The sequence below is a fragment of the Eutrigla gurnardus genome (genome assembly GCF_963514095.1).
Source record: "Eutrigla gurnardus genome assembly, chromosome: 9".
NCBI lineage: Eukaryota > Metazoa > Chordata > Actinopteri > Perciformes > Triglidae > Eutrigla > Eutrigla gurnardus.
The window spans coordinates 14,727,122-14,744,315 of record NC_139923.1 but is presented as its reverse complement, the minus strand read 5'-3'; the positions used below and the strand labels follow the sequence as shown (position 1 = coordinate 14,744,315).

At 41.4% G+C, this 17,194-nt stretch overlaps 2 protein-coding genes across 3 annotated transcripts in view; one reads left to right on the top strand and one right to left on the bottom strand.

The window, feature by feature from the left end:
• Positions 1-4,164: 4,164 nt before the first annotated feature.
• LOC311019126 (uncharacterized protein) lies at positions 4,165-6,554 on the bottom strand. The gene is made up of 3 exons (XM_084018356.1): positions 6,484-6,554; positions 4,942-5,123; positions 4,165-4,767 (listed from the first exon to the last, which is right to left on the bottom strand). The coding sequence occupies exons 1-3, from the start codon at positions 6,547-6,549 to the stop codon at positions 4,467-4,469; spliced, it is 549 nt and encodes a 182-aa protein (XP_083874482.1). The 5' UTR covers positions 6,550-6,554; the 3' UTR covers positions 4,165-4,466.
• A 57-nt stretch (positions 6,555-6,611) lies between these two features.
• ppm1h (protein phosphatase, Mg2+/Mn2+ dependent, 1H) overlaps positions 6,612-17,194 on the top strand; it is a 36,809-nt gene continuing 26,226 nt past the window's right edge. Inside the window, exon 1 of one of the 2 annotated variants that reach the window (XM_084018352.1) lies at positions 6,612-7,082. In XM_084018352.1, coding sequence (XP_083874478.1) covers positions 6,850-7,082 — 233 coding nt within the window. In that variant the 5' untranslated portion in view covers positions 6,612-6,849. The remainder of the gene's footprint in view (positions 7,083-17,194) is intronic. The other variant, XM_084018353.1, reaches the window with a different exon arrangement.

The following is a 17,194-nucleotide window of genomic DNA, read 5'->3' as shown; positions in this document are numbered from 1 at the left end:
TAACGGTAATGTGAAAATTAAAGGAGGGAGGGTGAAGAAAAGTGTTATATGATGATGGTGTTATATGATAGATCTATTAAAGAAAAAGAACACGACAAAATATATAAATATATAGGGCATTAACATGTCAGCATCCACCTAACACCAAACACATTATTAAACATCAAATATTATACAAGCATTATTAAGCTATAAAAATGTGATGCATACACATTCATACACACCGTTCCATTGAGAGTGATCACCATCACAGTGTTGTAGCTAGTTGTACTTGTCTTTTTGAATGAGACTCTGCAGTCACATCAGGGATCATCGTGGCAGACAGAAGGGCTGCAGAAAGGCCTCACACACCTCACTGACAGGAACGTTTGTACTACTAATTCAGGTTATGACTTGTAATGGAGTATTTTTAGACAATAAGGTATCTACTTCTTTGTAAGTCCTAGTTAAGGATATAAATACTCTCAGACCACTGGAAGCACCTTTAAAAAAAAAGATATTTAGGTACAATAATGCTAACCTTAACCAACAATGAAGTAATCCTTCATTATAAAGCATCATACCTTTTACAAACTGCTTGGCCTGCATGTGACCTCACCTCTCACACCACCTGACAGTCGGCCAGTGAACGGTCACATTGAGCAGATGTACCGTTACATTTTCCAGAGTTTCTGGAGCTCTGCTCTCCTGCAGCTGGAGACATACCAGGACCTTCTTCTCTGCTAAAGCTGTTGATTTGGCTCATTTTCTCTGGTTTTGATTTGAGAGATCAGGTCAGAGACTTGTCTTTTGTTCAAAAAAAGTTTTTGTGTTGAAGGTTTTAATTAGTGGACTTGTGTTTATTGTTTTGGAACAGCTCATCTCTGAAGCTTTAAATAAACTTGTCTCAGTGAATGAGGATTTATTCTGATATATTATGTGTACTGTCCTTTCCTGGGAGTGGGAAGGATGGGGAATCACACTACACTCATGTTATGTAGGTTTCCCTAGCATACCATAACAAGTTCTGACGTAAAGATGTTTTGAAATATCTGACTCACGCAGATAAACAGATGCCGACCTTTGTGATCCTCCACATTCGCACTTGGGTTCACCACCTACAGATTATCCTCTGTGTCCATCTGTGAGTCAGTCGTCATTTGGACTAGCAGATTGAATACACACACACGCACGCACGCACACACGCGTGCACACACACACACACACACGCACACGCACACGCACACGCACACGCACACACACACACACACACACACACACACACACACACACACACACACACACACACACACACACACACACACACAGAGGCTGATACAACAAAGACATTGTCCAAGCCATCTAGTCATCTTTGTCATAATCCTGTGAAGAAAAACAGAGTTGGAGGGAGATTATGTGCATGGAGTAGACAAAAAAATAGAATTATGTAATCCGGCAAGGGGAAAGTGCTCAAATTTCCGGATGACATACTGCAATTCACGAAAAAAAAAGGAACTATCAGGATTCAGTATCAGAGCTTCATGTATACTGACTGATCCACGTCAAAATCTAAAGCCAGAAATAGTTTTAAGTTGAAACAAGATTGCTGACAGAAATCTGCACAACACATGTGTTCTGAGGAATAATCAAACATATTGCCCTTCCATTTTCTTCCAAATTCTGGAATTCAGATTTGTGAAGTCACCGACTGAATGCGGCCTTCTACTACTCACAGAACATTGCCATGGTTACACTATTATCCTACAGGACAATTGTGACAAATATATATTTATGCTGTCATCTCTTCAGAAGCAGCCTGCAAGCTTTAGAACTGATATAAAGAACATTGTTCTCTAATCACTTCAAGGCCTTGCACACAATGTATGTTCCTGACTGATCATTTTGTCCAACTCACTCCACCAGATTAGTGGGAGTTGGGAGAGTGCCTCATCTCCTGCTCACAGACTGGCTTGTTGTGTGTAATCAGGTCAGTGGAGCTCTTGGCTGGCAAACTCATGAATTATTGATTGGATACAGTCTGCCAAAATACAAACTTCACTTTCATTGGAGTTCATTCATTTTCACTGGAGACATAAAAAATGAAACTGCGGTGGTGAATGTAGTTAGTAGCTTGTTTTGTAGTCAACCCTTAGAAAAGTGCACATGTGAATGGATCACAGGCTAAATGTATTTCAAATGTTTATCTGGGGCCCATTTCACATGTTGGAATCATTTTTTTTCATTTCATTTCACTTCTGATAGATTCACATGTAAATTTAAATTTGGTTTATAAATAGCTTGTTTGCAATTACCAAACTGCATAAGCATATATGGTGTTCAGACATTTCACATGTGAAGTATTATTCAATGATGGAGTGCTGCAGGAGTCCTAAAGCCCTGAAATCTGTTCGTAGCTTTGTGCTTCTAGTTCCCTTCTAGTCTTGAAGTCAATGGGTATTTTGGATGGGTTTTTCGTAAGATTCCTGAAATAAGGTCTGTGGTTCTATGAAATAAATATCTCAGTAAATACCGCATGCATGGGTTTTGAAGCTTTTACGTGTCTTAAAACACAGGGGTTGCTAACAAGTGGCTAAAGGAGACTACAAAAAACGCAGACTAGTCCGTCTTTGCATGCAGCCTTGAGTGTGTACTCATACAGCTGTGATGTGGTTTATTTATATTATATAACTCTAGCTATTTCAACCCATTACTTTGCCCCTTGACAAATCATAAAACCCAATAGTAAAATCCCATTAGCTTTTTGTCAAGGGAACTGGTGCAATGCTTACTTGTGGTGTTGAGCTGGAATAATACATCAGCAATGCTTTGCCCTGAGGCAATCAAATGGGTTAATCTGTCATCCTCGACACGAGACTTAAGCCAATGAGTAATTCTCATAGCTGGAGAATTATTAGAAGTCACATGGGCAGAGATTATGAATAAAAGTACATGCAACGCCTATAGAAACATGCTCATAAGGGATATGAGTGTTTCAATCAGCTATGCTTGTGATTATGATACTGTGTGAACTTCTATTTAGACCAGACTCAGTTTTTCAGTGAACCTTTGTACTAAATGGATTTGAATATATTCCTAGATAAGTGCCAATTTGTGTCTTTCTATCAGTAAAGTTGAATAAAGGCATGATTTTAAACTTCACCTTTCAATACTGCAGGTCCATGAGAAGCCTGTGAGTCTGTTCTGTGGGTTGGCTAGTAAATGGACTGCGGTATTGTATAACAGGTCATTTTGTGAGGCTTACTTCTCCCAAACGCAGCTCTAAGTGTGTTTGTAAGTCCATGATCTCCAGACGCAAATCCTGGTGGGCGGGCTGAACACCCAGCCAATCAGATTTAATGTAATTCATGAGCCAGAACAAACTGGGGGGAAAAAGGGGATTGAAACAAAGAACACCAAAGTAACGACAGAAAGTGATATTCCACAAATCTGGCAAGATGCGTTATGTGGTTAAGTCTCTGGCTTGAACTGAATTATAGTGGTCAATGCAACCTTTCTGTTTATCTAGGGGAAAAGCTGAATGAATAACAGAACAGTTTGAAACGACGGTTAACTCAGTGTGAGGAAATGAGGCCTCCATGGTCAGTATCATGTCTCAATTTTCTTCTGAATGTCTTCTTTGTGTGTTCCTGTGACTGTAGGAGTGTAGCCAATAACATGGAAACATGACTTTCTCTTAAGGTGACAGATTCACTCAAGATGATGACAGATTGTTTGGCTTGGACTGAGGAAGGTTTGTAGTGCACTACAGGGGGCAGACACAACACACTTGAAGTGATATACACTAATGGGCACTCCTTGGTCTGACTCTGGCCCTCAATGTTGATTATATGATAACCACACAGCAGCAACTTGCAATTTTGTAGATCAAATACTACATTTGTCTGTACTATATGTGAATATAGTTTTGTGGATTGAATAATGTTGAATAATTATGAATAATGTAATGTTGCTACTTGACAAATCCTTTCACCAAAGTTCTCAAGCAACAAAAAAGAGTTTATTTTAAATATTTCTTCTATAATATTATTTGCATAAAAAAAGTAATGGTTTCCCTGACTAGATCTGTGCATGTTCCAACTCCAGCATGATTTCATAACTGTCACAACATTAATGCTCAAACCTGGTGACAAACACAAGTGACAAATATTTCCACACCAAACAAGATCAGTGTTGCATCTGTGTTCTTCACTTGTTAGATTCATACAAACTCACAATGCCTTTTCCAAAAGATGGTGAGGGCCTCCAGGAGGTGATATTGTGAATTCTACAACACTGAAGGCATGATCTGCAATAGGATATCAAAACTGGAGAGTATTTCTTAATTGAAAGAATAACAAAGAACAGCGCTGAAGGCTTTTCTGGATGGAAAAGATGTTTTTGCACTTCTCCCTCACATCGGTAACGCTTTAGTTGACAGATGGTTCATCCAAACACCTGCCAAGTATTTTTTGAAAGTGCCTATACTTTCAAACAGTTTCCAACGACAGCTTCTCAGATGGTTCTGAGTAAACCATCTGGCGGTTCAGGTTACCAATCTCACTCCTCATGCCTGAACGTAAAGAAAAGACAGACAGACGCTGACTCTGGATGTGCCTTCGCAATTTATCACCCAGGAAGACGGGGTTGTGACCGAAAAACACCTCGTTCAACACTCCAAAGTCAGTGAAAGGCAGGCCAGGAGGGTGTGTGTCAGTTATGGTGTCATAAGAGTGGAACCAAATGCAGGACACGAAAGAGAGGTTAGTGAAGGGATGCTGTGTGATCAGCCTGGATGAGGGTGAGTGATGTGGACAGGCTGAGATTGCACAAGGGGAGCAGACAGGGGAGCAAAGAAGCAGGCAGGCAGGGAACGCCAGAGCATAGGAAACAGACACAAATTAGTTCAGGTTACAAGAATTCAAGGAAAGCTTAACTTTAAAAGCTTGGCCTGAGCATACATACCACACTTGTTGAAATAATGATCTGGCGCTGGATGTGTGAACAGCATGGGTTGAAACGCTGCAAGGCTGATGAACTGATGAGAGGCAGGTGAGAAGACTGGAAGAGATGATGGTATGTGTAGGACTGGGAGTCAAGAGCCAGACCCACAGGCTGACAGGGAGGTCCTGGAAACACAAGAAACACTGGAGATCATGAGGGCACAGCCACAGCTGGAATAAACAGTATATGGGCATGACTGCACTCATAGATATATTATTTTTTAAGAGTATTTGAACTTAGATTCAGATAGATTTCCTCTCATGGTGATCTTTGATTCATGCACCTACAATTTCAAAATAATTAGAAGATGACAACCTCTCTCATTCGGGGAACCTACAAGTGTTGTTCTTGGCACCCACAATCTCATGATGATTGGAAAAATAAGATACATTGAAAAGAGATACAAATACCCAGCTTATGAAACGTTAATGATATCATGCTCCTCAAAGTCAAGACATCATCATTTGTTCGGGTCAATTTTCTTACTTGTATTTTCAACTCCATGTTCTAACAGTTATTTGCTAAATTGAAGTTCATTTATATGAAGTTTTGCTTTAGCATGACATTTATTATGATGTGGAGGCATAATTTCCATACAGCCTCATTGGAAGACATCGATTGTATTCAAGTGGATAACAATACTACTACTACTACTACTAATAATAATAATAATAATAATAATAATAATAATAATAATAATAATAATAATAATAATAATTGATTAACTCCTCTGAGGTGTGCAATTCCGAATGTGGGAATGAAGTGGACAACCCAAACACTGCTCTTCTGAATAACTTATAACTCATCTATAATGTCAGAAAGTGGTAGTGTATTAACACAGTCAAATTCCTCATTTGGCTCGGCGATATCAATATAAATAAAGCTGCAAAAAACAACTTTACTGACCTTATACACATACCAACACACCTGCAGGGGTGCACTGACACAGAACTATTGTAGATGTGCTATTGTATTTTGTATTTAGTGTCAAAAAACACTAAATACAAAATGAAAACAAAATATTGGGGAATTAAATTAAAGAAGAAGATTGTATAAATGTATGTATAATATGATGTAAGAAAGAGAGCGAGAGAGAGAGAGAGAACTACAACATAGGTATAGCATCGCTGAATTTTGAGAATTGCCTACGAACCTGATTTTGATGAATTGTTTCCTCTCTAGAAAATGACTTCTGTTTGGGGGCTCAGGGGAGCCAGCCGCAAAAATATGGCTAAATATAATGATTTTTGTATCTCATGGACCTATTATAATTATTTGTGAGGGATAGAAATAATTACATTTTGTATTTATTTTCATTGGAGTAGGCTAGTATAACAGTTGAGAAGCCTAATTATTAATTCAATTAACCCCAATAAGTAACATCATTCTGGAGGGGATATATACCAATACTTACTTTTTGGCTATATACTATTACCAGATAAATAATAACAGCATTATTTATTTCCTGGATAAATAACTGTGAGAATTCGAGCATCTTCTGACCTTCACGAAACGAGCAGGGAAGCGTGCACCGTCTGCGCTGCACCTTGCCCAGGAGGTAATCGCCATTCCGGGATTACACACCTTTGACCTCCAGCACTGTCAACACTAAACTGCTCACTGAGAGGCGAGCGCGACCGAATCCACCAGCAGCAACCGGTTTGTCACATGACCAGCGTGCGGAGCCGCCTGCCTCCCGTGTGTCTTGTATTTCCGCGTTTACCGAGGGAGCGCGGGGCTGAATGACTCTCCGCGGCCGCCCTGTGTCTACCTTTCACGCCGCGAAACTGCGTCGCCGTGCGGGGGGATCTGTCGCGCGGGGGTGAACTCGCGCAATCGCGTCGCCCGGAGCCACGCCGCAGCAGGACCATGCTCACGCGGGTGAAATCGGCGGTGGCCAATTTTATGGGAGGTATGATGGCTGGCGGCTCCAACGGTGACCATCCCGGCGGCTCGGATCTGCCGCTGAAATACCCGTACAGCAGACCGGAGTTCCTGGGACTGTCGCCGGACGAGATCGAGTGTTCGGCGGATCACGTTGCGAGACCGATCCTCATTCTGAAGGAGACCAAGCGGCTGCCGTGGTCCACCGGCTACGCAGAGTGAGTAACCTGTATGCGTCCATTTTTGCTTGCACTGCACACAGCATCCTTCGGAAGCGAGTGCGTCCTTCCAGGGCCGATGAGATCACACAGCAAGGCGTAAACATGAGCACCAGCCGCTTTTCTTATCATCATCATCACTCATGTTATTCTTTGGATTCATATGTAGCCCAAATAAATATGGACCCAGGTGCAGTCTTTCCCCTATGAATAACAAATACTACTACTATAGGACATAAACATCTACAAAACAGATTACACGGTTACAATCTAGGGCATAATGTTTTTTTTTTATTGTGACGTCGTAGTAGAGTGGAAAAACACCATAAACGTAGTATTGGTGCAGACTCACAGTAAGGCAGGAGATCATAGTGGGGTTTTTTTTTAACATGATGAGAATAATAAACGGCGCCCTCAAAGCTAGGTTTTATTTTGAAAATCAAGAACGTGTTTTACAGGTATATGTTGTGTACATGTATGAGGCTGGTCAAGAAGCTCTCACAAACGGGTGACCTGTTTGTTGTTGTTGGCTCCCCAGTATAAAGTCTGCAGTATATCAGTAAAGCAAGTAAACTTGACCATGTCCTTTGTACATTATAGGGGACCCGCAGATTTACTTGTAGAAATCAGGGTTTAAGTATTTTTGCTTATGCATTCTTGTCCTTGTCAGACACTAAAACTTGACTTGACAACTGAGACAAGAATCACAAGTTGACATAGGATAATCTCTTGTAATCTCACTTTGGGTGTTGACAATTCATTTAGCTCCCTGTATCTTCCTGCCGAGGCTGAAATAAGCCAGCTGTGTTGTACTTGTATTGAAAAGAACGTATAACAAACAGCAGTTATAGTATAGCAGCTTGATTCACGACAGGCCAAGTTGTTACTTTGCTTCTACAAACTGTGTAATTGGTATGAAAGTATGGAAATGGAAATCTTTTTGAAACAGCGAGAAACAGGAGCGGGAGCATGAATGGCTTCATTTGCATGCTGGTGAGAGCGGCGTGCTGCGCACCTCATCAGGCAACAACAAGACTATAAACAGAACCTTCACTTCCTTTATGTTTGCTTTTGACAGGACACGACTCAAAAGTAGGATAGACTCTCATCATCGTCTTACGCCCGAGAGCACAGAGTCACTTGTGCTTATGAAGTATCCGGCTGGTGAGGCTGCCTCATAGAGGTCACAGTTCAGTCCTTGAGGCGGTCCTGTCAGTGCCCTGAATGAATCTATAAATTCACAAAGAGTTTGTTGTTTGTTGTTTTTCCCCTTGACATTAAGTGTTGTCTTCATGCTGCTGATAGGCCGTTATGATGGAGCTTAATTGTTTAATCGATGATGTTAGACATTCAGTAAGAGCGCCGCAGGCAGGAAACTCCCCATATCTCTTTGCATCTAATGTTTCCTCGTCAGCCGTCCTGCTGTGAACCCAACGATGTGCAAGTGCTGAAGTCAGCCAGGGCATCGACACAACGTACCATGTCAGTTTCACTCCCTCAGGAAAGTGTCTTTGTTTACCGGAAATAAACCAACGTATAACCAGCAAAGAGAAGAGATTCTATTTTCAGTATTGATTAATCTGGCGGCTATTTTTTTCTGTTCACAGATGAGTCATTTGAAATCAATGCTGTCTTCTCCCAAACCACAAAATCACACTCTCACAGACATTTCGAGGGAAACGTATACTTTCGGCTTAAATGACCATAAAAACACAGCAAAAGTATGTTTAGGAAATACAATTACACAGACAACAGTCTCCTGGGTGATCCACCTCCCTGACCTCCTCCCGACATGGATTGTTGTGGACTCATTTGACACAGAATTGTGATATGTGAAGTATGGAGTCACCATACTTAAATAAGATGTATAACTCCGGATCCGTTGAAATGCCTACTTCATGACTAGATGTCATGCTGTTGCCAGGAGTGTGTGTTGCCGTAGCGCCATCCAGGACTGAGCCACACTGAGGATTTGTCAACAGCTGGCTGACCTTAGGGCTTTGTTGTTGTGAAATCTCACTGCCAGTGGAGAAAACATGAACCCAAATGAGATGATGTGACGTGAGCATTGACAGGGTCAGATAGGGATGGGTCTGTGATAAAACGCCAGCATGGATACTTGCAGGGCATTTGAAGACTTTGTGGCTACAGTACCAGGTATTTCAACATCCTTACTGTTTTTTCCCACATTGTAGATTATGTCAAAGGATTCTGTAGCAACATTAGGAATGGGATGTAAAATTTAGTGGCCCCTTGCTTCAAACTATGATGCTCTCGCACCAGCTTTGGACGTGGGCAGGGACGCCATGTCAGTTTCTACTTCGTACATGCGTAGTGTCTTTTCAAAATAAACTTCCTTCTTCAGAGGAAGTTAGGTCTAGGCAATAAAACTACTCAGGTTCAGGAAAAGACCACGGTTGACTTTTACTTGACTGACTCATGTGAGTAGTGAGTGAAAAACGAGTCATGTGACTACTGGCTGACTTGACTAATGATGCGTATGAGTCACATGACTAACCACTCACAGGCCAATTCATATGACAAAGTCAACGTTGACTTTTGTGGGACACAGAGTGTTGTCTCCTGGATGAAAGTTTGTTTGCATGCCTCTCTGACTGTGTAACGATGACGCAGGTGGGTTTACGTTGGAGTTAGTTGAAAGCCCCGGTGTATCGGTCGGGGTGAGTTGGGAGTGTAACTGGGTTGGTTGCTCCCTGTGTGGACAGGAAGTGCAGTTCTAGCTTCTAGGACCGGGATGCACTGTGAGTGGGTACACTGTCAGATCCAGTGAGCACAATCATTTGAATGGATCAGTGATTATTGCTCACTGCCCTCTGTCCTCCAGTTTACTGCTGCCTTCCTCTCCAGTTGTGTTCCACCCATCATGTGAGCATCAGCACCGGCCACTAATGACTCTCCCCTGTGCACACTATTAGGGTGCAGTTCACAGTGCTGCTGTGGTTTTTCCATGTTTCCAAAAGTAAGGAGGGAACTGCTCCTGAGTTGAGTTAAGTCAGGCGTGCCCTCTGCAGGACAGGACAGGAAGTCTTGTCAGTTTTGAAGGGTCGACCTCGCGGTCCTTCACAAAATCAAAAATATTATATAACACACAGTTGGTTTTAATACTGGTGGTCAGCAGTTTGTAAAGTTACTATCTTACATTTTCACTTTCAGATCATTGTTCAAATTAATAACATATGCAGCACCTCATTTATAGCCATAACCACTTTCAAGCATTTACAATTTCCTCACACCTTACTTCTGAAAAAGTCATTGATTGATCACAGAAATAACAGAGAGGTAAATAGATGACAATAATCATTAGTTACATCCTTTTTACATGACTAATAACTACTTGGTATAGCTATTATCATAACTTTTGCTCTGCAGAATTTCTTCATGTCTCCATTGACAGCATTTGTTTTGGACTACTTTGTTTGAGCCACTTCATCAAAAGGAGAGTTCCAGTTTTCATGATATTGTACCAAAAACACTGTCCAAATGAGCTTCACCTGACCGAGGGCCGATCTAATCCTGCCACCTCAACAGCAGTCCGATCACTATTGAATCAATATGTGTCTGTAAACTAATCTGGAGTACCGCCGCTGCAGACTGTATGTTGTGTCTGCAGGTCAGCAAACCTGAATGGATGAGAGGGCGTGTCAGTGCTTTGGGTTGTGTGTATGAGGCTGTAGGTTGACACACTCAGCGTTAGGAAAGTGGCCCCTCCAAGGTGTTAAACAGTATAAAGCGGGTATTGTTGAACATACTGCTTTTCAAAGACGTTAAACACAATAACAATTTCCATAAATATGCATTTTTATTGCATTTTATCCATTTGGTTTTTCTCCAGTGTTTTCTCTTGTCTGATATTTTTCACTAAAGAGACAAAGTAAGTGGATTTTATCACTCAGCTGTGGAGAGGAACTTGGAAGCACATGAGCATAGCTTCTTTTCTTTTCATTTTTTTTTTCAATACAAAGCTTTCCAGTGCTCAATCACATGATACAACACATGCTCCCGTGCTGTTTCTGCTTCATCAACACACCACATCGCTCTGAGGCAGAAACTACGTAATGCTGGTTAATTTCAGTGCCAGCTCCCCTTCATGTGTGAGTCACTATTTAATGAGAAGTTCCGCACGGCCACAATCACATCCTGGGATCATCGTTATTATTAAATGTTCTCTTTGCGGATACTGAAACGCTGCAGAGGAGCGTGCAACAACACATTAGAAACATAGGGGAAAAAAAGAATACAAGGAATAACTCATGTGACTAGCGACTGACAAGAGGCTAAACGACGGGCATCTGATGATACCAATGTAAAGCAAAGAATGATTATCGAAACATGGGTACAATCTGCAATGAGAAGTTATGCAAAACAATTTAAATGACAGATGATACAGTATGTAAAAGTGAATATAAAGGTATGGGATATGAAGATAAGCAAATATACAACAAATACCCCGAATGTGAGCACATTTTCATGATGATGCATATAGATTTAACATACAATCTCATTTTAAAGAAAACTTAATTTATGGAACATTTAACAGGATTTGATTCAACACTAAAGATACATTGCTGAATGGAAATTTCTTACAGTTACATGTAAACTACAGCTCTGACAGAATAATTAAGGTCATTCCATTGGTTCACATGGGAAGAATTGAGGTAATCCAATATGACAGCCTTGCACTCGGACACAGTTCACGCCTCGGGGGTCTGGATGGCTTTTGACTCATATCAGAGATGAAAGGCACGACTGCTGGTAATCTTGTGATCTTCCAGGGTCAAATGAGCGTCGCTCCTTGCAGTGCATTGGTCTCAGACATGCATGATGGTGCGTGAAGTTAGGAAGGGTTAAAGGCACACATCACATAAAGACTAGGGGTCCACTCGCTCTATTTCTGGGCCTTTCAACCACATCTCACAGTCTTCATCGGTGGCTGGAGTGTGGCAAAGTCCTACAGGTTACATACTTTGGTCACATGTTGACGGAAGCAATTCCATGACAAGTTGTCCATCTTGTTCTTTACATGTCAATTTGCTTTTTGAGGAGAAAAAACCTTGCCAACTTGAAGCCATATTCAGTTTCACACAGATGTAATTGTGCAGTAGCTTGTTCACATGCTGATTTTTATATTTATCTGTTTGCTTTCATTTAACATGCTGGTAACCTCTATTAAATATTTGATCTATTTGATAGTAACAGGCAAAAATGGCTCAGCTTTCATCAGTTTCTGTGATTGCTGGCTAGTATTTAAGTAGCGCCAATGGTTGGCATGTAAATATGTAAACCTGTGAAAACCGTTGCTTTTTCTTACCCTAGAAAGTAATATCTGGTGTTTTTATATTGCATTGGGTGGGAGATGTGAGCAAATCTTTAATGAGATTTGGCGTGGCTGTGGCTCAGAGGTAGAGCGAGTCGTCCTTCAATCAGAAGATTGGCTGTTTGAATCCCAGCTCCTCGAGTCTGCAAGCCGTAGTGTCCTTGGGCAAGATAATGAACCCCCATTGCCATCGGTGTGTGAATGTGTATGAATGAGTTAGATCCTGATGTGCAGGCGGCTCTTCTGCCTTCAGTGTATGAATGTGTGTGAACAAGTAAAAGTGACTGAATGTAGTGTAAAGCGCCTTGTGTAGCTAGTTAGCTAGAAAAGCACTATATAAATGCAGGTCCATTTACCACAAACATTATACATGCACCATTTTCTTCTTAAAGCAACACTTAAAGGAGTCATCACCTGGTTTTATACGTATCCAGCCCCCCTTGGATCGCTTTGGATCAATTCGTAAAACTTATTAGAAAAAAAAAAATTTTTTTTAATCAAACTTTGAGCTTGTTCTGACCCTTTTTCGTACCGCGATTTTATCACGCGAGATTACGCGCGAGGTTTTGACTGGTCCGGATGTGCATTGTATAATATGTAATGAGGCGCGCGTTGATTCGCCGCATGAAGGACAGAGCCGGGGGGGCTTGCCTGCATGCAGACTCCAAAACATAATGGCGGCGCTTCGGCGATTTCAGGTAGCGGACGGGGCGGGGTTGGGTGGTGAAAGAGGGGTGGGCTTATGCAAGTAGCCGCCACGGTGACGTCACCGAAGGCGCAGAATCAAAATCTCGTGCTTTAGGAATGCACACCCTTGTGTGCTATTCCTGTTCGGAAAAAGAGCAGAAGCGAAAAAACGGCGCCACTTTCAAACTCCAGCCTTTCAGGCAAGTTTCAACTGAGGTCAAACACAGATATGCATGTTTTAACAAGAGAAATTGCGATTTCCAGGTGATGACTCCTTTAAGAACTTTTCCTCTTCGGTGCCCCTACAGGTTGGAAGGGAATTGTCCATTACTGCCGTCGTAATAATTTAGCCTACCGCAGCCTACCGTCGCACGCACATTAGTTGTTTGTATGCAGAACCGGCTCTGGAAACGATGAACGAGTTGAACGATGTCCAGTGACAAGGTAGAGTAGCTAACGCCTTAGCTAAGATTAGCTAACATGAGCCATAGCGATAGTTACATATATATTAGCACAATAGCTAACGCCTTAGCTAACATGAGCCAATAAAATAATCGACAATGTATTGTACACAGATGTACACTGTTGGAAAAAAAAGATTACCGGTATTATTAAGTCCAGCAGCAACAAAGCCAAGTCACCATCCATCTTGCATTTTGTAGCCTCCTTCAGCTCTCGCCAACGAGCCGGTCCGATATTCAATCTCGTTCGAGCTCTTTCTTTGTCATGCTCCCGTTTTCTTTTCTTCACCTCATCAGACATTATACTCCTCCTTTTCTTTGCAGGCTCTGCCATGATGCCAATTTAAAAACTACCTAGCTGCAAGGTATCTTCCACGCACCTGCTGGGTGTTCTCCCACTGATCTCTACGCAGAGCCTCCACCTACCGGCTTTTGTAACGCTTGCCGTAAAGCAGGTCAAATTCGTAGTCTCATTAGAACTACAAAATCGCTACCCGACGAGGCAAAGTTACATAGTGCGGTTACAGCCAATAGAGGGCTGCAGAGCGAATGCTGAAGTGCCATTCACTCGGTTTTTTGAGGTGATTAACCACTGAAACTATTTTGGAAACATTATTTTAAGGCACTAAATACTCTTTAGTGTTGCTTCAAGGGCCTCTTTAAAGTCCTCCTCACAGTTATTCACTTAAGAGCTCTCATGAAGGCGCTTTGTGAATACCTTTTATCTGTCTAAAGTGTAATGGGGAATTATTAGAAAACATAATTAAATAAAAAAATAAAACAGAATTTTCTTAGAACGCTTTGTTTTTCTAGGAAGCTTTATGAATAAAGCCACAGATATTTCCCATTGGCTAGGTGCCCCCATCATCACCAGTGTAAAAACATGAAAACAAGCTTTCACTGCCTGTTAAAACAGCCAAAAGACATAAATGAACCTTTTATGTGTTTGAGATCAGAGGGTGTGACTCACTGCAACTAAACGGATCCAGTCATCCTCGGGTCATATGGTGTCCACCTTCTGTGTGAGGTCTGGTTTACTGATCCATTCAATCCCATAAGGATTACAAGGAACATTATCAAAATGGTGTTGTATGAATCAAAATGTGTGCATATATGACAAATATATGACAAACATATCTGCAAATTCCTGAGCTTTTACTGCATTTGATTTGTTTTCTCTATCAGTGGTGATGCTTGTAAATGGCTGCAACTAAAGATTATTTACATTTACACCAGTCGAATAATGTATTGATTGTATTGTTTTTTTTTGGTTTTGTAAATAGCTTTATTATTTTTTTCTGCAAAAAGGTGAAAAATGTAAATATTAAAATATTATTTAACATTTTGTTTCAACAGACAAATTGATTAATTGCCTAAGGTTTTCAGGACTGTTCTGAAGTGAGCATCTTTCCTACTTAATAAGTAGGGGTGGGTTCAAAATAATAGTTGATAGTGAAAATTAAGACAAATGAAGCGTTTCCTTTAAAACAGTCTTATTGTCACACTGCAGGGAGTGTGCTATTATTAGTTTACGGGACAGGGAAGTGGTGAATGGCCCATTGTTTAAGACTCCAATTAAAATCACTCCTACTGAGTGAAGGTCTGCCCAGTCAATATCCTGTCTTTTCTACAACCGACAATGTTTTCTTAGCTGGAGACGGGGAATCTGGGCTCTGCATGTGCACCGCCTGTTCATGGCCAAGATGGCCAAGAAGAGACATGATGATATTGTAAATTTTCAAGTATATCTGCGTTATTGTGGCAGTGAAAAATGCTAGAATTCCACAAACACGCTTTCTGCAGAAATAAATATTTACATTTCACATTTTGCATGCCCCTTGCCTATCAGCTGGCTTATTATAGCATAGCTTCAGCCAGCTCTAACAAGGGTCCCACAACTACCAGGCTCTGCTCCAAAGACTCAGGCAAATATTTCAGTTTTCCTTCAAGTTCAGGGTAGTTTTGTAGATTTCAAGCTCCCGGTTAAATGTTGTGCCTGGGACACAAGTAGATACTCGTTACCCTGAGAGATATCAGATTAGTGACATCTCATCACTTATCTGATCAGGACATTATCCTTCAAATGCATATTGTCGACCCTACTGTCTGAATTCACTTTTTGTTTTTCCAAAAAGAGATTATATTTAATCAGTGAGTGCAGTTAGTGACCGTGTGGGCTCAGAGGTAGCTCTGAGAGTTTGATGGAGTAGCGGCAGGGGGCGGGGCTTAGTAAAGGGTGAATTTCCTAAGTATCCTTATGCACACAGTTTTAATAGGGAGACTGTACTTAACATCTCCTGCATTGTGGCTAAAATGATAATGCCTGAAGTATTGTGAAGCTGCATCTGTTTGTCCACGGCTATAGCAGCTCGGAGCAGCAGTGCACCGTGTGCCAGGCGTTGAATAACGCAGTTCCCTCTCATGTGTGGGTATATCCAGTTGAAATATATATTTAAAGGAGTCATCACCCGGAAATCGCAATTTCTCTTGTTAAAACATGCATATCTGTGTTTGACCTCAGTTGAAACTTGCCTGAAAGGCTGGAGTTTGAAAGTGGCGCCGTTTTTTCGCTTCTGCTCTTTTTCCGAACAGGAATAGCACACAAGGGTGTGCATTCCTAAAGCACGAGATTTTGATTCTGCGCCTTCGGTGACGTCACCGTGGCGGCTACTTGCATAAGCCCACCCCTCTTTCACCACCCAACCCCGCCCCGTCCGCTACCTGAAATCGCCGAAGCGCCGCCATTATGTTTTGGAGTCTGCATGCAGGCAAGCCCCCCCGGCTCTGTCCTTCCTGCGGCGAATCAACGCGCGCCTCATTACATATTATACAATGCACATCCGGACCAGTCAAAACCTCGCGCGTAATCTCGCGTGATAAAATCGCGGTACGAAAAAGGGTCAGAACAAGCTCAATGTTTGATTAAATTTTTTTTTTTTTTTTCTAATAAGTTTTACGAATTGATCCAAAGCGATCCAAGGGGGGCTGGATACGTATAAAACCAGGTGATGACTCCTTTAAACAGTGTACATTTGCTGACTTTATGTCAAGCAGTGTCTCGCTTTGATCATAGCAAAAAAATAATAATAATAAAAAAAAATGTGGTCCTGAAGGGAAACATGCACACAGAAATTGAGTTTGGAAGAGTTTTATTGTCCAAAGATTGTCACAGCTTGGAGGAGCTTGATAAGGAGGACATTGAAGTCCTTGAATTCTGTTGTCCTAGTGTAAGTAGTGATAAAGCACTTTTTGAAAAGTTGCATTCAAGACACAGCTGTTACCGCCCTTTTGGTTTCTGACAGAAGGGAGTGCTTGGAATGATGTGAGTGGAGTTGACAACTGATTGATTGAACTATTAAAGGAATACCTCACCGGTGGAAACATGAATCTGGATTGAAAGTGGGTCATATATGTAGTCGAAATGTAAAATACATTTCAAATTTGGTGCCTTCTTGACCGAGAAAAAACAAATTGTGACTTTTTGACGCATGTAGATGGAAGACAACTCCCACAATGCACAGCTCCGCAGGCCACGCCCACTGATCTGTCCCCCCAGTCCCAGACGGCGGCCACCGCAATGTTTTTCTTCTTTCCTTCAATAATGACTATTTTAACTTTAAATTGTTTTG